Raw genomic sequence first — 22019 nt, 5'->3', positions numbered from 1 at the left:
TGTGAACGGCTGATTCTTATGGGACAATGTATTAAGTATATTGTCCATGTACAGGTGTTATGGAGCTTTCTTAATGAGGAAAGGCATAAAAATGTAGCCCCGTGGAGGCCAAGAGAGTTACAAATGGTTCCTGGAGGAAATGGAGGAGTGAATGGGAAGATGGGCTAGAGTCAGGTGAATTAGTGGAAATAGGGGAAGGAGGACCAGCAGGCAAGAGCACTTCAAATGGAGAAAATACTGTTCTCAAGCCTCTGGACTATGAGATTGCATAATACATGTGGGGAGCTGCAAATAGTTTGAAATGCTTGGATCAAAGTGGGAGAGGAGATGGTCTCCAGTATCTCCATTTGTAAAAGGAGACTCCTTTGTCCCTAACATTTATGACTTTCAGTATGGGGGAAGACAGAATAACTCACTTTAATTGAGATGGGTTGGGCAGTACAGCATGTGGTAATAGATTGTTCCACATTTCCCTTGAAGTTGCAAGTATGTCTGAATAACTCAGTCATTTATTTGTTCATCAAAGGTTTATTAAACGCCTATTTCATGTCAGGCTCCGTGTTGAGTGCCAGAGGTCCAGAAATTTGTAAGACCCTATAATTTGAATGTGTTTTAAAACGTCGTATGTCTTAAATACTTTCTATGGGACATATTTTAATTACTGGAAGACCTCATTCTGAAGAGTATCATTTTCAAGGAAACAACCAGTGACTGCTTCGAGAGGAGAGAAAATTTCCAGCTTAGCTCTGGGCAGCACATAGCAGGGAACATGCGTGAACCCTTGGCACTAAGTTCCAAGCACTATTCTAAACACTTCATGTAAATTAACTCATTTGATCCTGACAGAAATTTTTGTACTATTACATATTGCTTATTTTAACCACAAGATACTCTTAATGACAGTGGTCTTTCCACATATTTATTTTACCAGCTACTAATCATTACATTCCCATAAAAAATAATAAAGTCCCAAAGACCTTGAGAGTCAGAGGCAGGGTCACTGAGAGGTGAGGGCAGGAGGAGTAATTGTGTTCTGCCAAATGGAATTTTTTCAAACCACCAAAGAATTCTCCCAGAAAAGTGAGTCCAAAAGGCAGATATGGTAGCATTTCCCCCAACTAGTGGATCTAGCGATACACTTGAGTCTCTCTGGAGCTATGTCTACTAACATGAACAGCAGCATCTTCCTACAGGTGGGCTTGCAACAATGTCATTAGGCCGTACGAACCGTGGTTTAAAAATAAATAGCACTGGAAACCAAAGTGTAGGCACATACATGCACAGTTTATCATTGCGCCCTTGTGAGGTCGGAATAACACACTTTCCCTATGGTGACCACAGAGGCAGGATGGCGGTGTCTGTTCTGAATAATGGAATTACACGTCTTTCTGGATTTCCTCACACACTCAGTGGAGGGCCTGAAGAACATGGGTGGCAAGGCCATGCTACCTCCGCCTGTGAGCTGGGCACGAACGAGGCCTCTCCTGATGTTCTTGGCTCACAAGAACAATGCGCCTTCTGCCTTGTACACTTGCATTTTCTCCTGGAGTCTATGCTGAGACCCATGTACACAGGCCACAGCTGGCCAATGAGTTTTCCGGATTACGCATCTTCTGATGTTTCAGTCTACTTCTTCAAGGGATATCCCAAGTACCTTTTCCTGGAGGGGGAAAAAGAGAAATAGATTCTTAAAATTCCAAGTTAGTGAAAACATACGCCTGTTAACTCTGCTCTCTTCTCCCAGGGATGACCCTGGGATCAGAGACCATAGCAGGGTTGGGGGAGGGTTTGGAAAGGTGGCTGGCATCCTTGGTATGCCTGAAAGGAAACCACCAGCTAAGGACTTAGGTTACACACCCAGGGCTAACAGGCTAGATAGGAAAAGGCTTTGATGCTGTTATTTAACATTCAAAAGAGTAGATAGGAAAGGATTGATGACTTTCTTTTACAAACTCCTCTTTTCAGAGGGCTAGAGAATGTGTGAGGTTACAGGACCTCAGGGTAACTATGTCAAGGGTGAGGAAAAAAGGCCAAGGAGTAAATTAAAATCTCATGGTAGCACCCTGACCGGTGGCTCGGTTGGTTAGAGCGTTGTGCCTATATGCCAAGGTTGCAAGATCAATCCCCCAGTAGGGTGTGTGCAGGAAGCAGCCACAATGATGTTTCTCTCATCAGTGTTTCTCTCTCTCTATCCTCCCCTTGTCTCTAAAAATCAATAAAAATAGATTTAAAAACAAAAAAGAAACTCCTATTCATTAGCAGTCGCTCTCCATTCCCTCCTCCCAAAACCCCAGGAAGCCACTAATCTGTCTCCATGGATTTGCCTCTTCTGCACATTTCATATAAATGGAATCATACAATAGATGGCCCTTTCGTCTGACTGCTTTCACTTAGGATAATGGTTTCAAGGTTCATCCATCTGTCAGTACTTCATTCCTTTTTGTGGCTGAATAATATTCCATTGTTTGAATATGCCACACTTGGTTTTTCTATTCATTATTGATGAACATTTGGGTTCTTGCCTCTTTCGGCTTATAAATAATGAATGCTGCTATGAACACTCATGCACAAGTTTTTATGGGAACATTTGTTTCCAGTTTTCTTGGATATGTACCAAAGAGTGGAACTGGTAAGTCTATGTTGCACATTTTGGGGAACTGCCAAATCGTTTTCCAAAGGGGCTGGATCATTTTAGAATCCAACCAGCAATGTATGAGGGTTCAAATTTCTCCTGTCCTCATCAACACTTGTCTTTTTTATTTTAGCCATGCTAGAGGGTGTGAAACGGCATCTCATTGTGGTTTGGATTTGCAATTCCCTAATGCTGAAGTGAAGATGTCAAGCAAGCATTTTTTCAGATGCTCATTGGCCATTTGTATATCTTCTTTGGAGAAATGTCTATTTAATCTATTGCCCATTTTAAAAATTAGGCTACTTGTCTTTTTATAGTTGAGTTTTAAGAGTTCACTGCACATTCTGAATACAAATCTCTTATCAGGTATACAACTTGCAAATATTTTTCCCCCAATTACATGGGTTGTCTTTTCATTTGATGATGGCCCTTAAAACAGGTACGTTTTTTTCATTTTGATGTAGTACAATGTATTTTTTTTTCTTGCTTGTGCTTTTCGTGTGGAACCACCATTGTTTATAGAACACTTTTGGCATTTCAGCTACATTAACTAACTAAATAGACTTTTGAGAACTGGCCTGTGAGCCCAATGGATACTTATAATCTCTCTGGAAAAATGATGGTGATTTCTGGTCTATAATGATAGTGTAAACATGAGGGGTTATGAGAGCTTCAGAGGCTGGTGAGGATCTTGAGCTGGAGTGGTGGGGAAAGGCTCTGGGGCAGAGGAGGGACCGGGGGTGGGGGTGGGGGGGGGGCGCGGCCTGGAAGAAAGAATAAGCTGCAATAATGTCCAGAACTCTATCCTCTTAGCATGAGTGAAGGCAGCTTGAATTTAGAACACTTAAGGGCCTTAGTTGTTCAGATCAGCCATATCTGGTACAAAGGTGGGAAATAGACAAGAACAGAAGACAGGTAGCTCATTGGGCATTCACTGAAAACCATGGAGGGCACTTCAGTCCCTTAGGAAAGATTGGCTGTACATTCTCCCTGGTTTCTGAGAGACTCAGCCTGTTTGAAGGCCCCAGGGTCAGGCTGGCCGTGCCTCAAAGAGACTCAACCCTGCTCCTGGCCCTGGAGCATTCTAGCGGAAAAAGAACTAACGACAACCGTGACAACATGGGGCAAAGGCCTAGCTTCTGAAATTTAAAGCTCCAAGCAGAGCGTTTTGACAGGGTGACCTGATGAGGCCATTTGAACATGAAAGTTTGAAGGAAATTTCAAGGAATGGGGATAAAGGATGAGGGAGGGGTTGAGGCTGAGGCATGGTGTGTGTGTGTGTGTGTGTGAAGATATCTATTTTGTTTAATATCAGGTTATTTAAAACAGATTAAAATTTCACTGTTTGCTTTTTAGTTTGTATCAAAATGTCCCTGTCAAAATTCTGGGTCAAAGCAGTAATGACAAAAATGTCACTGTCACCCTGAATCTCTGCCTGAGGACTCCCCCCACACTCTCAGCATCTGCGAGGATGAGAAGCGGCCTGCCTCTCCTTGACTCACTGCCAGACGTCTGCTGCCTACAACATTTGTGAGCACAGAAATGATATCTATCTAAACATTTCATCTCTCAACATCTCCTCATTTCCTGTGATATCTGCCTAGTCCCTCTCCCCTCGACACACATACCCCATGTACCCTTTGGGAGCTCAGTAAGTATTTATTGGCGATGAAGATAATCACTAAAAATAGGTTCCCATCAATGGGATCTATCTCTTGCCACTCAAGTGTCCTAAACCCATGAGAACTGCTTCATGGATGTGTTCCCTTTGCTTTTTAAAAAACCTTCAAACGTCCCATCCCATCTCCTCTGGATCTGGGAAGATTCTCCGGTAAATAGTGTGCACTTACCCATCCACCGTGCTGCTGCACCCACGGCGAGAAGTTCTCTCTCAGGTACTTGGCTCCAAAGCCTAGCACCTTGTTCATGGGGTGGTTGTCAATGGCGTTGAGCTTGGCGGCGACGTCGATGGCAAGAGCAGCCTTAAAGCCCCGAGCTTTGACCTCTGATTCTCCTCTGGTATCTATGCCCCTTAGGAACTGGTCGGTGATGGTCTTGAAAACAGAGTAGGACAGCCCGTCCTGGAAGCTGTTCATCAAAGCCTTGTCTTTCTTCAGCTGAGTGCAAGAGGATAAGCATTCAGTGGAGCAGCTTGGCCCAACCAGACAGACCCCCTCGCTCAACAGGGATTCTAGTTCAACCCCAGCACAAGGTCCTGCAGAAGTGGACCAGGCCAGCGCCTGCTCTGTGAATTCATTTCATGGGACAAATCAGTGCCTTCATTCCGCATTCAAGGAATGTTTCTGGAGCGCTTACAATGTAGACGACTGAGCCCCAGGCCCTCACTCAGGCCTCCCAGTCTAGTGACAATTACAATCCAAGGCCATTCAGTCCCAAAGTCGTGTTAGGGACTGAATCCAGAGCCTGGAAACCACTGTCTTGGTTCAAACTCCTGCTCCAGCTCCTCCTAGCTGTGCAATCTTGGAGAAATTACTTAACCTCTCGGCTCCAGTTTTGTCACCTCTAACCGGGATGATGACAGTAACTGTACTACAGGGTAATTGAGTAGAACGCTTAGTGCAGTGCCCCACGTGGAGAAGTGTGCTTGGAACGTCAGTAATTTTTCAGGATGCTGTGAGAGGTCAGGGGCGGCGGGGAGAACTCCCCGAGGGCATCTGTTCACCGAGAACAAACCAACAGACTGAATTCATGGATGCCTTTCCGTGGTTCTGCTCCTTCTGTTTTACCTCCCCCCGTCTTTCTGCTCCACCTTCTTTGGACTTCCACACCTTTAACCAAAAACACGAGTATTGCTTCTGCTTCTTTTGAAAAACCCGGGGCTTGTGTCACCAAGGCAGACATCATCCTGATTTAAAGCCATCCTTGCAATGTCTATTAATATGGTGGTTGTCATGTGAAAACAGCAATGTCTTAGCAGGGGCTAAATGTTTACTTGGACATTCTCTAGCTCTGTGCCTGAGGAATGAGCTGAGCAGGTTTTCAACAAACCCTGTTTATAAGAGGGATATTCTGGGGATGCGTCAGGCTGTGGGAAGATTTTGGTGGAGCAGCGTCCGTTACCACCCCCGACATCCAGATGTCGGGGGCCTGTTGGAATCTGAAGCAGGAACGACCTGCGTCCTTTACAACCCACAGCAAGAATGGACTCCTGCTAATCAGTGAAGAAGCTAGACTCCAGACCTCTGCAGGCGTGGGAGCCTGGACGCTGCCAGACAGTGAAAGAACCGAATGCCCCGAACACCTTCCAAGGAGCATCCTGCCTCCTCCCTGCCCCTCTCCTGCCTCTCTCCGTGCAGCTGGCTCTGTGGCCTCACGGGGAGGTATAGTTGAGGCTGCAGGTGCTCCGGGGATGAGCGGCTTTGCAGACACTCTGCAGCCAGGGTGGGCCCTCCCCGGGGTCACTGTCCCTCTCTGGTGAGAACTCACACCCCACAGCACAAGTCAGACCTTTCGTGTGTTCCTGCCAGAGTTCCCTACTGGGGAACCACATAAAACAAACAAACAAACAAAAAAACAACAACCAGCCCTAGCAGGTTTGGCTCAGTGGAGAGAGCGTCAGCCTGCATGCAGACTGAAGGGTCCTGGGTTCGATTCTGGTCAAGGCCACATACCTAGGTTGCCGGCTCAATCCCTAGTAGGGGGTGTGCAGGAGGCAGCCAATCAATGATTCTCTCTTCTCATTGATGTTTCTGTCTCTCCCTTTCCCTCTCTCTGAAATTAATATATATATATATATATATATATATATATATATATATATATATATATATACACACACACACACACACACACACATACAGTGGGGCCTTGACTTACAAGTGTCCCGACTAACGAGTTTTTCGAGATACGAGCCGTCTCTCGGCTGATTTTTTGCTTTGAATTGCAAGCTAAAATTCGGGTTACGAGCCAGCTTCAGATAGCCCGCTAGTTGGCGCCCAGCATCACGTGTCTCACTAGTTCACTTTAATGATTTGACATATGAGTAATTTGAGTTACGGTCACGGAACGAATTAAACTCATAAGTCAAGGCTCCACTGTATGTGTGTGTGTGTGTGTGTATATATATATATATATATATATATATATATATATATATATATGTGTGTGTGTATATATATATATATATATATATATATATATATATATATATATATATATATAACAGCCATGTGCTCTACATAAATAATGCCAAGTATCTCAAATCATCAAGAGAGTGTATCAAAGTGAGTTTTTTTTAAGTGGTCATTTGTGGAGGAAAGGAAAGGCATCTCTGTCCATAACAAAAGGGGTTGCCTTCGTCCTGCCTCCCAGCCCTGGCCTCCCTGACCTGCTGCTGGTCACTCTAAGGCTGCTGGAAGGAGGCTGCACGAGAGCCACCAGCTTCGAGCTGTGAGGAACCCTCGGGGTCCTGTGGTGGAGCCCTCCCAGTTCAGGAACTGAACTGCGCCCGGTTATTGGCATCTACTTGAATTCTTCTAGTGACAGGAAGATCATCCCTTCCCGAGGCAGCCGCAAGCGCTGGAAAGGTCATTCTTAAAATGGGGAGATCCCCATCACCCTGCAACTCCTACCCACTGATGTTAGTGCTGGAGAAGCGCAGGGGTGTCCGTAAATCCTGTACCATGTTCTACTTTCTGCTTCCTCTGCACCCCTGTTCACCCCCTACTTGTGGCCCTGACCTTCATACACCCCTTCTCTTTAGCCTCAGATCCCTGGTTTTCTCATTGTGTCTCCTTCTGCACCGTCTCTCATGCCCTTCAGCTCCCTGGGCACCATCCTTGGGGCACCCGTCTGACAATGGCATTGAGAGAGCAGCACAGAGCTCTGTGCCTGGGGTGGCCAGGGCCATGCCCCCTCCTGCAGAAGCCCCTTGGGCCGGACTTCTTTCCCGGGGATCCTGGCCAAACAGGGAACCAGGTCCCCAGGCCAGTCCCTGACTGACAGACCCTAGAGACAGCTGGGCAACCTGCGGGCATGGAGGAGGTGGCGCTCAGAAGCCCTCTGTGGACAGGGGGAGCCTGCTCACCACTTCATCTGGAGGCGCCTCTCACATGTTTCTCATTGGAATGGCGGGTCTCGACTTCTAAACAGCAGGAAATCCAAAGTTCCAAGTAACACTAACCGGCCTCCCCAGCCGAATTGCTAAGAGCCCTGGAGCAAAGAACAGTCCAGCCACTCGGGGGAGATTTCAGAGGAGGCTCCTGGCCCGAGCAGCTGTGGGTCACAGATATCCAGGCTGCAGGGCCAACACAAGAGTCTAAACTTCCCTGAGGATCCGTTACATGGGGAGCTAGGCTCAGCATTATATGCAGAGAATCTGTAATTTATTGGTGTCTTTTCTTACAATAACAAAGTTACTTTTCTCCTTTCCAGAAATTCCAAGGAGGCTCCAGGAGGTTTAGTTATGTTTTCCAAAGTGATTCATTTTTGAGACGCTGCCAGAATGAAGAATTTTGATTCCAAGGGAAATAAAATGTAGGACTCAGTGTAAACCAGAACGTCGACAGGCCTACAAGTCGGTTCTCATGTGCCAGCGCACGGGCACAGAAACAAACCGTTAGTCCAAGCTCCATACCTCTCTTTCCATCTGATCCCCCGAGTATTTCAGCAGCTCAACGATTTTGGCTATTATCTGGTCTTCTCCGTCTGTCGGGAAAACCCAGTTATTATTTTTTTTCCAAGAAAAAACCAAATCTTAAAATTTCCCAGTGACCGTGCTTAGCCTGGTTAGGGATGGAGGAAGACAAATGCTTTGTAATTCTTAGAAAATTAAATCATACCTCCCTTTTGCTGATTAGGCACAAACACTCCCAGATTCCCTCTCTTTTCCATCTTCTTCTCCCTCCTTCCCTGAGTCCCCAGTTCTCACCATGAAATTCATCACTCTATTTACTGTAACAATGTTGTTGAAGATGTTAGTTCTGCCACACATGATCCTGTCTCTAAAGGTATTTAGGGGAGATTTCTCCCTGGTCTTTGGGCTTCTCCTGAGCTGATGGTGCTTTTCCCACATGGACCCCATCAATGCCCCGTTTGACCACACTCCTCCTTGTTAGCTGCTAGACAAGGTAGAGCCAAATTCATGCTCCCCGCCCCCGCCCCCCACATCTAAGAGGGGGTATAGTCTTTCTGACCTGCATTTTGAGAATTAAACTCACTTCTAAACCCACCTTATTTTCCTGCTGTTGTTTTCTTTTTCCATTGTCCTTCACATTTATTTTATGATACCAAAACGTCTACTTTGCACGCCATGTCTTTACAACAAGGTGGAGTATAAATAAATAACACTGGTAAGTTTTCTCCCACCCCAAAGGCTAAAATGGCAGGGGGATCCAGAGACGGCTCTAGTGGGTGTGTTGTCAGAACGGGGGAGGTGGAGTAGCAGGGCTTTTCTTGTCTCAAACATGCTGACAAGGATACATGAGGGAAATGGTCACTGCCTTAGCACAGAATCCAAACGGAGAAAAGCCAGTTACCGAGAGAACGTATTTTTTTTAACTTATGGCACAATCTCTGAAGTCATGGAGTCCTCATGTTTGTTCTCGATAAAAGGGAGAAAGGCCAAGACATTAATCTAGCACGTCCCGTCCCAAGAAGGTCAAGTGAAGGGCAAGGTACGTGGGAAGTCTGGGATTCGAGTCACCTGGGAGAAGAACGAATGCGTGTCTCATCGCCCATGTGCAGTTTGTATCTGCTGCCGCTGCCTCTCTCGGGGAAGGCTGTAGCGGCCCAGATTCCCCATGTGCACGGAGGGTAAGAGCCTTAGCGTTGGCTTGGCTTAGGGCTTTGCTTTACATCGCCCAGACACGCCCAAGGGAGCAATACAGGGCAGACACTGTTTCCTCCGCGGACTGAGATGTGTCCCCTCCAGCTCCTCGCTCCAAGCCCCTGTGGGAGTTTTGGTCCCAACAGCACAGCACAGGGTGGAGAGCTCACCACGTTGCTCCCGTGGTTGGAAGACACTTTTGCCTCGTGCTTTACTGTGCCGCAGACCCAGGTCCCACCTCTGCCCCTCAGCCCCCACTGGAGTTTGGGGGACCACAACCGGGGAAGAGGGCTGTCATTAGTGGGTGTGCAGGACTGAACTTCCCCTCCCGTGGCACGTGGTCCTACTCCCAACTCCAGAGTTCCTGTGAGTCCGATGGGATCTACGGTCCTAGCTATTGCTGCAGTTTTGGTGACAACTGACCCAGTCTGGTCACTGCTTCTTAGTTCTGCTTCATGTTCTGCCCTAGGCCTGGTGTCTGACACCCATCCCCCTGCTTTTTCATGGGAGCCCAAAGCAATCTACACTAATAAAAGAGAAAGATGCGCCCTAACCGGTTTGGCTCAGTGGATAGAGCGTCGGCCTGCGGACTGTAGGGTCCCAGGTTCGATTCTGGACAAGGGCATGTACCTTGGTTGTGGGCACATCCCCAGTAGGGGACGTGCAGGAGGCAGCTGATCGACGTTTCTCTCTCATCGATGTTTCTAACTCTCTATCCCTCTCCCTTCCTCTCTGTAAAAAATCAATAAAATATATTTTAAAAAAGAGAGGAAGATGCAAATTGACCATACCTTTGCCATGCCCACCAGCCAATCAGGACTGCGTATGCAAATTAACCCAACAAAGATGGCGGGTTAATTTGCATATGCAGACTCCAAGTGGCTGGAGCCGGATGCAGGCTTCCACACTGCCCCAGCCGCTCCAGGCCTCTGGGCAGAGTGGGAAGGCGGAAAGGCAGCTCCGAGCCGGAGCGAAGGCGGTGCCGGCAGCCAGGGGAAGGAAGGCCCATTCTTGCACGAATCTTCATGCATCGGGCCTCTAGTATTATATATACATCCCTGGGCTGGTGCTCAATCCATACCCGCTGCACTCCCATGAGCCAACTGGTCCCTGGCCATGGCTAACACGATTACATCTAACACTGCACTTCCCCCTGTGGACAAAGTTGATTGCACGCTGTGTACTTTCCCCTCTCCCTCACCAGACTTTTCTTTGGACTTAGCAGTGAGCTTGGCATGTGGCTTCCATCTGCTGGCACACTCCCCTGGCTTGGGCTCTCAAGCTGAAGGTCAGTGCCTCCAGCGGGCTGCCGTTCTGCCCTTGGTCCAGGTCAGCTGAGACTCCGACATCGCAGAGCCAAGCTGAGTCAGTACATGGGTGCTCCCGCGCCTCTGCCTGGAGACGCCCAGCCCCCCACACACTCTCAGCGGAGAGCTTACCTTTCTTCCCACCTGCAGCTCTAGGCTGGGAGCTCAGGCCCTCCGAGCGGCAGAGGGTCCTAGGAGCAAAGGTCCCTTGACGCTTGACGCTTGCTCCCTGGGGGTGCTCTTCGGGAGGTGGCCAGGAGTAAACAATTTCAGCAACTCGGTTGGCAATGGAAGCAACTTTGGGGTCCACACCTGAAACAGGAGAAAACGGTGCTGAGAGCCCTGCCCAGAACTTGGAGGCGATATTGGTACGCACTGCTGCCCGATCTGAAAAGAGGCCGGAGAGTGTGTGTGCGGGGCGGGCCATTCCTCAGAAGGCACGGGCAGTTGCCTGGCAGAGGCTGGGATGGGGGAGGAGCCCACCGAGGAATGATGGCCACTTTGAAACTGGGATCCTTTCGCACCCTCTGTTTGAAGTCTTGCAAAACTAGGGTCCCCTTCTCCTTTGTGAGGGAAGGAACACAAAAGGGAGGGCTTAGTTCTTTGCTTGAGGAAATGCTCATTATGCTTTTATTTTTATTCTGTTTTTCCCCCAGACCCTTTATAGTTTGGAGAGCTGGCCCTTATGTGCAGAGGAGGACATTCAATAGTTTGACAAGCCTTTGGGGGCTGGTCACTGGAGAAAGATAAATATCCCTGCTCTCAGGCCATACTCATTACTCAAGTCCATTATCAAGTAAACACTGAGCTCTCCTTGCTTATAAAGTCACGTGTTTCCGCTCTCCTTCAGATCTACTGGGAAACGTCCAACTAAGGCTGATTGGAAGCGAGGGCACATAAAGTGCAACCCATAACCTTCAAGAATTTATAATCCAGGAAAAGAGCACGGCATGTATTTGCACACGTAACTGGTGAAGCAAAAACGTTTTGGGACGTGAAGGTTTCAAGGACAGTGGCTCCCTGAATGTCATAGCCTGTGAAAGACCCTGGGGGGACATGGGGTTGGTGGGGTGGGCAGGCGGTATCTCTGACTAGTTTGGGAGCAAAATGTTCATTGTTGATTCATTACTTAAGTTCTTAACTTTTAGAAGCTTGAACAAGCTTTATCTTTGATGCCATTTGAAGCAATTGTATCGTGTAATGCTTGAAATAATACAATTTCATTTATGGGCTTGGAGTAACAGAGAGGGGTTTCGGCTGGAAGTGGCTGTGTCTGGGAAATCCCCTTATAAATCAGGAGAGGCGAGAGGCAGGGCCTGGGTCTCAGGAGGGACTGTGTAAAACGCAGGTTCTGACACCCCGTGGAGCTGCCACAGGGACACCTGTGCCTCTCTCCCTGGACTCCTCCGTGGCGTGTGTCTTGGTGTTCTCCTTCCACTCCCTGGGCATCCCCAGAAGGGCCCCGGAGACTGCTGCTCGGCTCCTATGTCCCCTTTTAAAAAAGGCACAATGGCTTCCTTAAAGAGTCATGCTCCATCCATAGGGTTCAATAGCAGATGCGTGAATTAGAGAATAGAGAGGTCAAGGACAGAAGAATCAATGCCTTCATTCCCATTTAAACAACCAAACTAAATACACTTTCCACTTTTAAATCACCTTCTTGCAGCCCAACCAGCCTCCTCTTGAACTCTCAGCACCCATGGCCCTTGGCAAGGATATGGCAAGAGGCTGGATCCCGAAGCCAACAGGAACCTTCGTTTGCAGTGTCCACAGGACACGGGAAAAAAGAGCTTATGTTCTCTACCTCTGTGACCTTGTGCCGCCTAAGATGATCAGTGCATGGTTCTCATTATGCCCCATCTTGCACCCAAAGAAAGCAGATAACGGTCCCAAAGGCTGTCCCTCCTCACCCCCCACCCCCATGTGGCAGGGCAATCACAGGACCCTGGCAGTTACAGAAGTACCCAACCTGACTTGCCTGTGTACAGTGTATGGGTTTCTTGGTGGGGGGGGAGGGGGGGATCGCAAGCAAATGCATTTTGACTCAGATGAACTAGCTCTAGTTAAGATTCCCGTTTTGAATACCTTAATTTTAAACACTGAAAAAAGAAAAGATTCCTTTCTTGCAGAGTAGGTTCCACCTGATAGGCAAGGGGAAATTGGGTGGGGGTGGGGAGAGAACAGAAAGGCTGCCCAGTCTTTGGCATCTATTTTGGGGGGGTCACTGTGGGGCTAAGGAGAGCAGAGTTGGGAAGGTGCCGTTCAGCCTTTGGCCCGAGACTTTTGATTTAAAGAGAAGGGGCAGAAAGTCTGGGAGAGATTTCCATATGGTTGAGAGTGCTATTTCCCACCCAGTATCTGTTTTCTTCTTCCCTCCTGAAATGTCAGAGGCAGCAATGGTTGCAGCTGAAAAACTCCACTTCCAAGCCTCCCTTGCAGTTAAAAATGGCCAATGTGATGCAAGAAGAAGTTGGGTGCAGTTTCAAGAAAGCTCTCTGAAAAGGAAGCTGAGTTCTTTAGAAAGAAGACACCCTTTTGTCCTTCCTTTGCTGCCTCTTTCTCCTGCTTGAAATGTAGACATGATGGACGGAGCCACAGCAGCTACCTTAGGAAATAAGGTCACGTTGAGGTTGGAGCCACTAGCTAAGGGATGGAAAGAATAAGAATCCCTAATGACTATGGAACTACCATGTCAGGCCTGGGCTGCCAAACGCTGGTCTTCTTTGATGGGAGAGGAAAGTAACCTCTAGGCCACCTGGGACACTTGCTGGGACAGGACTTCCATAGTGACAGATATGCCTGCAGGCTGTGGCCCAGGCCATTTTTGCTGGCGGTAAGCAGGGTCTCTGGAACCAGAGGGAGCACACAGCTCTTCTTAAAATGGAAGATGTTGATGCTCAAGATGAAACGGAATTCTGTCTAGGCAAGAGATGTGCTCATGAGTACGAGGCAAAGAACAACACAGTGACTTCTGGTGGCAAACCGAACAAAACCAGAGCCACTGGGGGAAAGCGAAGTCATGCTCACAGAAACAGTCACATGGCTTGTGCTAAATTCTGAAATAACCTTCCTGCTAAGGCCAATGGATGCCGAATCTGTGTAATGCTGTACCCCTCAAGGACTTAAACTTACTGAAAAGAAAAGAAATAAAAGTAAATTTGTAAAAAAGAAAAATAACCTCTACACTATTTAAGCCGTAGCTATCCGAGTTTGTCACTATACGTGTGCTGCTGAGCCTGCCTGTTCTTAGCTGCCACATTTCACAGGTAGTGAGTCACAGCTGTGGGGAAACCAAAGATTCACAAGTAAAAGAACCTGGGTTGGTACTTTCTAAAAAATGGGTATTGACATCCGTTTTTCTACATCATAAGACCTCTCCGTACTAGACTCTGGCCTTGAGACATCACCTCATAGTCCTCAATTAAGCCTGGAGCCTGAGGCCTGGAAATGGCAGCCCAGGGTTCATTGTGACCTTTAGTTAAAAGAACCTTGGGGATGCCAACTGCTGAGCTCTGACTTGCATGCGGCAAAATAGAAAGGGAATTTGAGGCTCTCTGGGGTCACACCCAACATAAAACTAACTAACCACCCACACAATTAATTGAACAAGAAAGCAAGGAAGAAAAAAATAGGTGAGAAGAGAGGATAACTGTGTAAAAATGTTTAAAGCTAAGTCTACTTAGGAGGTAACTTTTTCTATTTTTTAGGGATATCTCTCTATCTACCTATATAGACATCTTAAAATGTTAAGAACTAAATAAAGGTCAAGTGGCACTTGAGTAGTATGTCATTCATCTCAGGAAAGCCAGAAGATGAAAGTCTGTAAAATCATCTGTCTCCTGGCAAAGTCCAAAGAACAGGCCAAGCAGAAAAGCCTGCTTAGATGCCTTCAAATGGCTCTGTTAGCTCCAGAGCTCCGCGCCCACGCCCAGCAGAAGGAGCTGCTGTACGGCTGGGGGAAGGGAGCTCCCCAGATAATCCCACCCTCACTTTTGCTCTAGAATTCTATGTCTACTGGGAAGTAGACGTTTCCTTGATCATAGGGAAGGATCTAGAGCTGCCCATGTGTGAGCTGATTCTCCAGGCCCGTCCCAAGGTTCAAAAACTGAGACATCACTGCCACCTGTTGACTAATTATAGAGAAGCTACACAGTCCCGTCAGCCCAGGAGAGGAGTTTTCATTTAAAATCTGGGCATCGGGCACGACATGGCTGAAGGAGAAAAAGAAGCTTATGCCAAGCTTTGTGTATGAAGGTCAACTCTCTGACGAAGTCTCTTAGGAAAATGTTTTATTCACTACACTGGATTTCGTCCCTCTGAGGGGAGATTTTGTAAGAGTGCTTCAACGTTGTCTTTTTAGAGTGGTTTAGACTTTGAAAAGTATTTCTGTATGTAGCTACCTGATCTTTCCAACTCTCCTAAGAGCTCGGGAGGGTGAGATACCCCAATGTACAGATGGAAACACAGAGTCCCAGGGAGGTGAGTTGGCTTACCCCAGGAAGAGAAGCAGCCAGAGCCCCTGGCTAGAGCACTTCCCCGCACACTAGTACTGGTCTTCGACACAGAAGTTTAGGAACTTGGGCAGTAAGCTTATTCACAGACAGTGAAGCCAGAAAACCAATCCCATCACCTTTCACTGACACCCTTTCCTCTCTGCTCAGTCTTGAGAAAAGTAGGGCAATTATTATTAAATATCACTAACTTGGGAAACTGAGGCACAACGAATGCCTTGCTTAAGGCTGCATTACCAGCTGGGAAGCGATGAACTACCATGCATACAAAGAAGGGAAAGATTTAGTTGCAGGAGAAAAAGAATCCCATCAAAGCCTACCTTGGTTCTCTAAGCGCTGCTCCACGTTGGAAAGGGACCTAGAACACTGTTGAGTGTGAAGACCACCCTCATACTCCACTCTCTTTGAACCCTGAGCCTGGATCTCCGTAGGCAAGCTCTCTGAATCTTCACCCTTCTCTGCTACTCCAAAGAGAGATCTCCAAGAGGACTTTTTCTTGGTGAGGTTTATGGGCTTCTCACTAGATCGGGAACTTCTGCAAGGCCACGGCTCGTTTGCTGACCAACTCCCCAGTCCTCTCTGGGACAGACTTCTGGTCCTAGGCAGCTTTGGTGAGAAGACAGCAGACGTGCTCTTGAAGACGTGGTGTTTGGCGTAGAACTCCAGGATTTTGAATTCGATGCTGTTTGGGTCATCATCATCCAGGGGGATCTCCTCCAGGTCGCACGCACTGGTGGTGCACATGGCGGGCCTGCAACGACAAGATCCACGCGTGTCCTCTACCTGTGGGCGCCTCCTGTCGGTCAGGAGAGACAGGGGTTAAACTGAATGAACATTTATTAAGCATCTATTCAGTTTGTTCTGGGAGGTAGGAATAGTCGGAGATGGAAAAGTCAGGGCTCTTTTTGAAAGTTCAGTCTCAAAGAGACACCTGGACATAGATAATTCCAAACAGTGAGCTAGGACTGGAGTGGAGGTGCAGAGCCAGGCGAGGAAGATGGGGAGGAATAGAAGGTGCAAATCAAGGGCGAGTGATGGCTCTTTGAAAGATAAAAGGGTTTAGGCAGGTGGGTGGATAGTGGGGCTAAGGACAGGATGGGCAGAAGAGAGTCTATGGATGAATTTAGGACGTTCAAAGAGTGGTTAGCCGGGGACTCAGCATGTGGAGGGACAATAAATGAAGTGGCAGTCGGGGCCAGGTTATGGGGACCTTCGAATGTTAGGGTGAAAGCTTTGCATTTGCTCATGTTGGTCAGTCTGTACATTTCAAAAGGAGCCCTAGACTATAGAGGGCAGCTAAAGGCCTTCTTGGGAGTTAAAGGTCTTCTTCTAGGTGGGCAAATGAGAAGGCCAGCTGTCTGGGGTGTATGGCCCTTCCCATCTTCTCTCCCATCTTCCTTTACACTCTACTTTAGCCTGTGTAGATTTGCTTATTTATTTATTTATGAGAGAGAGAGAGAGAGAGAGAGAGAGAGAGAGAGTAAAATGAGAGCAACACATTGATTGGCCTCCTCGTGCACGTTCCCTACCAGGGACCAAGCCCACAACCAGGGCATGTGCCCTAATCAGGAACCCAACCGGCAACCTTTTGGTGGTACACAGGACAACGCCCAACCAATTGAGCCACACCAGCCAGGGCTGTTTCTATCTCTTTCCATATTTGGTATTCCATGTAAGATTTCATCTGAAAAACCCTGCTGTTTTTAACAAATTTTAAGATTACTAATGGAGGCAATGGAGAGCTTTTCAGTTTTGAGCAGGAGAGTGATGTGATCACAGACATGGTTTAGAAAGATCAGTACAAGAAAAAAAATGACAGGGAGGGAAGGGTTTCATTTTCATATGAATAACCAAATCGATACAATAAACTGATTTTGTTCATTTTAAGCTTTCATGAAATAATTCCTGGTCCCCTGCTGGGAAGGCATTTCTTTTTGTTAAACATCTACTTTGCTTTCTTCTGAGTGAAAGATGTTGCTTAGCAATATTGAGACCTGCAGTGGGTGTGAGTAACTGAAGTGGACAAGGACTGTGCGACCTGAGACACACAAGGAGTGAGCCCAAAAGGATGTGGCGAGAGCGGGCTGTGCGGGCAGAACGCTGGGCAGCAACTTGGTGTGGAAGGGGCTGAGCCCAGGCCAGAGCCCAGAGCTGGAATGTGTCAGGAGGGGATGGCTGAGGTTTTTAATTTGAAGCTTCCTTTTGAATTGGACAGTCCAGGACACTGTGGGCAGAAGGACATTTGGATCCTACAGGAACTATGTACTGGGTAGAAGGGCGAGCCCTCTCCTCAAACCATATTATTATGCTTCCGTAGACACCTCCATCTAAGTTTGCGTTGTTTTTTTAAACAAAACCTTGGACCTTTCTCATGTAGCATGAGGACTTTAAGGGTGTGTGTGTGTGTGTGTGTGTGTGTGTGTGTGTGTGTCATTGTTGGAGAGAGGAAGGTCAAACTTAAGTTTGCTAAATGCTGATTCAGGAGCAACATCAGAAAGGAGGGAAAGCCACTGAGGCCACGAAGGACCACAAAGTCTTTCTTCCATTTGTGAAAGGAGTTTTTGTTGTGCTACAGGCTAGAAAGGGAGTACCTGGCCCACGCAACAGGCAAGGTCAAGGACGAGAGAGCAGCAGAGAGCACAGCAGTGCTGAGGCAGTGGCTACCCCAATGGATGGGGCAACCCTACGGAGGGGGTGGGTGCTGGGACCAGGGCCTGGGAAGCACTTGGCTCAAAGAGAACGCATGGAGACATGAAAGTATTACTTAGGACACTGTAAATGCATTTGACAGTGTAGGCTTATTTTTCCTTATTAATCCTCATTGTGAATTAAGGGAGAGCTATTGTTCAATGGACAGCTAAGTCTTAAAGCAGCAGTGAGCTAGGTTATCACATGTGGGACCCCTTCTGCTCTCAGCTATTCCTTGTTGAAAGTAAAAGCCCAAGGTCTGGGTTTTGGAAACTTACACCACAGGTTTATGCTTATGTTCATGGAAGCAAGGCTCTGAGTGGAGCTCCTGGCTCTGGGTCAGAGCCAGGAGGGATGAACTAGCTCCCTAATCAGACCTTTGAGACTTGTTCTTTTTCTTTCTTTCTTTTAAAAAAAAAATTTTTTTTATTGATTTCAGAGAGGAAGAGAGAAATAAAGACATCAATGATGAGAGATAAGCATTGATAGGCTGCCTCCCGCACGCCCCACACTGGGGACTGAGCCTGCAACCTGGGCATGTGCCCTGGCCAGGAATCAAACCATGATTTCGCTTCATAGGTCGATGCTCAACCACTGAGCTACACTGGCCGGGCAGTTCAAACGGTTCTAATGCCGCGGTTGTTTGAGAACCGCTGAACTTTAGGGACATGTTGCTCGTTGGCTTAAAACTTCAATGAGCACCATTTTGGCTGAGTGGCTGATTCTTCATATAGTGGTTTTAAGAAAACTAGAAAAAGGCTAATTTGGGGCTCTGGGTGGCAAGAGGTGGGCAAGACAGTACCATAATCAGCCCTGTCACAGTCACGTTTATTTATTTTTTGTCTATGGCTGACCCTGCGAGTGTATTAGAAAAATTCCTTCTCCTCTGGGCTTCACAGTCCTTGTCTGTAAATTCAGGGAATGAGAGTCCTGCTTCCTCTGCCTGGTGTGGGGTTAAGTGAGGTTGCAGGCCTAGTGCCTCGTGCAGCAAGTGTTCAGTGATGGTCCCTTTGCTCCCCTCACTGAAGTCAGTGAGCTACCTGCGATGCCCCGGACTGCAAGGTCAGGGGCAGGGCCAGCCTGTCCTATGGTCAGTGTGATAGCCCTAGGAACCAGCACAGTTCCTGACCCAGAACTTTCTACTTTTGGAGGCATAGTAGAGACTATCAGAAAAAGTTGAAGAGCTGATTCTGAGGTCTGGGTCTAAGGTGCGCACACCCGGCGTCAGGCATGGGCGAGTGGGAGGTGGAGGGGAACAGGTGGGCCTTGCCCCTCGTGAAAGCCTAAGCCCTGGGGTGGCTCTGCCCAATCCTAGAGAGGGTGTCAAAATGTGTTCCATTCAATGAATGACTCGGGATCCGGCTATTATACTCTGCTCACCTTACACTTACATTGTCTCTCCTTATCTATAGCAAACCTCACCAACTTACTCTCCAAAGCAAGGTTACACAACTCCTTTTGTTGGCCTCTTTTCCTTCCCAGAGAGTTCTTTCCCCACAACCCCCCCCCCCAACGGCCAAAGTCCTTGGGGTCTCCTCTGGCTTGTCCTTCAGGAGCCCCACGGTGAAGGAGCTGGGGTGTGGGAACAGAGGGGGAGCCCAGAGCTGCGGGGGAAGCACCTAAACTCCTGTGAATGCCAGACACACTTCTGGGATTTTTCTAGTCCTGGATTTGTTTGTTGAGGTTAGATTTCACTTCCCTGTGGGAGGTAATAGATGCAGGAAAAGAGGAAGCAGTCTGCCATGACCCCCAGGGCCCCAGGTCAGCTGGGCAGAACTTTGCATGGCCTGTCCCAGATATGAGGGGTATGGAGGTCCCCTGGGCAACAGGCTCTGCCAAAGAGCTAACTTGCATTTGCTCTGGACACAGATAAGACCCGAGGGTAACACATGGGTGGGGGTGGAGGACAGAAACTCATCTCCAGGGAGGTTCCCAGACCAAAAGATGAACTAAACTTGGTCTGGGTGGCTTGAGCTTCCCCTTGAGCACCCTTTGTCCCAATGCCCTTAAGAGACTTTCCTTCCTTCTTACTAATCCTTCCTTCTCCAAACTCCAGGCCTTTGAATGTCTTCATTCCTTCTCCCCTGTTTGTCATTTCTTTCATCCTAAGGTGGGCTGGAGAAATGTGGTAAAATGCCTTAGCTTTCTACAATAGGAGCTAAACTGAGAGACAGAGCCTTAGGTCATATAAATCAAACAAAAGGACCAAGACTCTGATGGGAGGACAGAGAGTGCAGGCACCAGACAGGAGGGAGCTTTCAAGAGGGGAGAGAGAGGGATTTCCAATGTTAACTGGGCCTGGTTCTCAAGGAAGTCCCCATGGGGTCTGCCAGGACCAGACCTGGTGCCCAAGTTCCCTCAGGCTGCTCAGGACTCTGGGCTCAAACCCAGGACTCCCGTCCTCAGCCCCATCCCTGCTCCAGAGAGGAAGTCAGCATCTCCATGGACCACTGACCTGCTGGCATGTCATCACATAGGACATATTCAACGAGAGACAGCTGCATTGTATTAAAGGTGATTCAGCCCGTTATAGAATCTTAACTGAACTATCCCAACCATCGGTAGCAAAGGAGAAATGAAAGAGAAACCTAAATATCTTCTTTCCCTTTCTTGTTTTAAAAATGTTGCTGAGACTGACATGGTAAGAACTTTTTAGTCAACTCAGTAAACGTCTCCCCTAGTTAGATTGTCTCATGACGAGTAAAACCAGGACTGAAGGCCCACCTGTGTCCTCCCGGGAAGGCTGAGAATGAAGACAAGGTGCCTCCGTGTTACCTGGTCTGGAAGCTGTCAGTGGTTCCTCCGGCTTCAGGTAGGTGGCAGTAAGGGTATTTCTATACCTCAATCTCCCTCCACGAAATGCAAGAGGAAACGTTCACCAAGTCTTCGTGGCTTCTCATTTGGGAAGGTTTGTGGGATCTAAGACTTCATCTGGCGGGGCCTCCTCAGTGTTAGGACTCAGGTTGATGAAGTAAGACTTAGGGGAAGGATTGCCACTTCCTGGTTAAGCCCTGCCCCCAGCTTTTTAACTGAAGGAGTGGCTGACCTTTGCCCGTGTAATTTGACTCTAAAAAGGTTCTGCACCTTTTTTTTTTTTTTTAAGTTGGCAAGTCCAAGTTTCTTTATTTTATTTTATTTTTTTATTTTATTGAATTTATTGGGTAGCAAGGATTCTCACTCCCCTCCAGGACAATTACGTGGGTATTTTCCTGAGAGGTTTTTTTTGTTTGTTTGTTTTTTTAACTTTACTTTCTTCTGTTCAGCAAATGTTTGTTTACTGAGCACCTATCACAGGTGTTATACAATTACTTAATCTTAACTACATTGAGAGGCAGGTGTTGTGATTCTCATTTTACAGATGAGCAAACGGAGGCTCAGAGAGGTCAGATATCTTGCTGGTGGTTCTTATCAGGTAAGCTGATATCCAAACCTTGGTCTTTCTGGCTTCACACCATATCATGTTACCTCTCAGAATCAAAGATTATAGTCAAATGGAACCCCTGGAAAAGCTTTAAAAATTGCCATAGTAAAATTCATAAAAACTCATTAAAAGGTCCTATGCCACAGTTCAAGGGATAGAATTCCTGCTGTTTACACTCTATCCAAATTCTTAACCAAAATAGACATTTGTGGCCATACTATTGATCATGAAACCATGAGAATATTAAGCAAAAAGATCCATCGGGGGGCAAATGAAGAGTGATTATGGAAAAGTCAGTTCTTCGGTGACTCAAAGTGAATTTTAACCAACAAAACTAATATTTATTGCACATAATATACATCAGTCTAGTCAACTTAAGGGGTGTTAAAATATTAAAAATGTTTTCTTTTCATTTTAAAAAACAGTCATTTTGGGGAAGATGATGTATATTCATTTAAAACAATTCAAGAATCAATAAATGCACAAACTCAATAGCTAAGCCACATACTACGGACTACAGTTGTTACTGGAGCTCAGAAGTACGTAGCTTAATGGCCGTGGCTGCAGAAACCATTTAGAATCCCACCAGGTCTTGGCAAGGTGAGTACGAGTACAGGAAGGGGCAGTCGGCCCAGCGAGGCAGACTCACTGAGGAGAGAATGTCCGGTAATCA

At 47.3% G+C, this 22019-nt stretch overlaps 1 protein-coding gene across 2 annotated transcripts; it reads right to left on the bottom strand.

Annotated features, from left to right (window-relative positions):
* Positions 1-905: 905 nt before the first annotated feature.
* BCL2L14 (BCL2 like 14) lies at positions 906-20932 on the bottom strand. 2 transcript variants are annotated; one of them, XM_059682212.1, is made up of 6 exons: positions 20701-20932; positions 15558-16033; positions 10859-11038; positions 8229-8299; positions 4483-4749; positions 906-1660 (listed from the first exon to the last, which is right to left on the bottom strand). In XM_059682212.1, exons 2-6 carry the CDS (start codon positions 15979-15981, stop codon positions 1622-1624), a joined length of 981 nt encoding a protein of 326 aa, XP_059538195.1. In that variant the 5' UTR covers positions 15982-16033; positions 20701-20932; the 3' UTR covers positions 906-1621. The 2 variants fall into 2 exon arrangements, with proteins under 2 accessions (XP_059538195.1, XP_059538194.1); XM_059682211.1 differs by having other exon boundaries at positions 15558-15988; positions 20701-20931.
* Positions 20933-22019: the final 1087 nt, after the last annotated feature.

Source organism: Myotis daubentonii, chromosome 2 (assembly GCF_963259705.1).
Source record: "Myotis daubentonii chromosome 2, mMyoDau2.1, whole genome shotgun sequence".
Classification (NCBI taxonomy): Eukaryota; Metazoa; Chordata; class Mammalia; order Chiroptera; family Vespertilionidae; genus Myotis; species Myotis daubentonii.
Note: the sequence above shows the minus strand (reverse complement) of the source record. Positions and strands in the feature narration are given on the sequence as shown.

Coding starts and splice junctions, on each gene's coding strand:
- BCL2L14 (XM_059682212.1), bottom strand. CDS start 15,981: ATGTGCACCACCAGTGCGTGCGACCTGGAGGAGATCCCCCTGGATGAT. Junction 11,039..15,557: donor GCAGCGCTTAGAGAACCAAG/GTAGGCTTTGAT, acceptor CTCCTGTTTCAG/GTGTGGACCCCAAAGTTGCT. Junction 4,750..8,228: donor GGGATCAGATGGAAAGAGAG/GTATGGAGCTTG, acceptor TCTTGCACTCAG/CTGAAGAAAGACAAGGCTTT.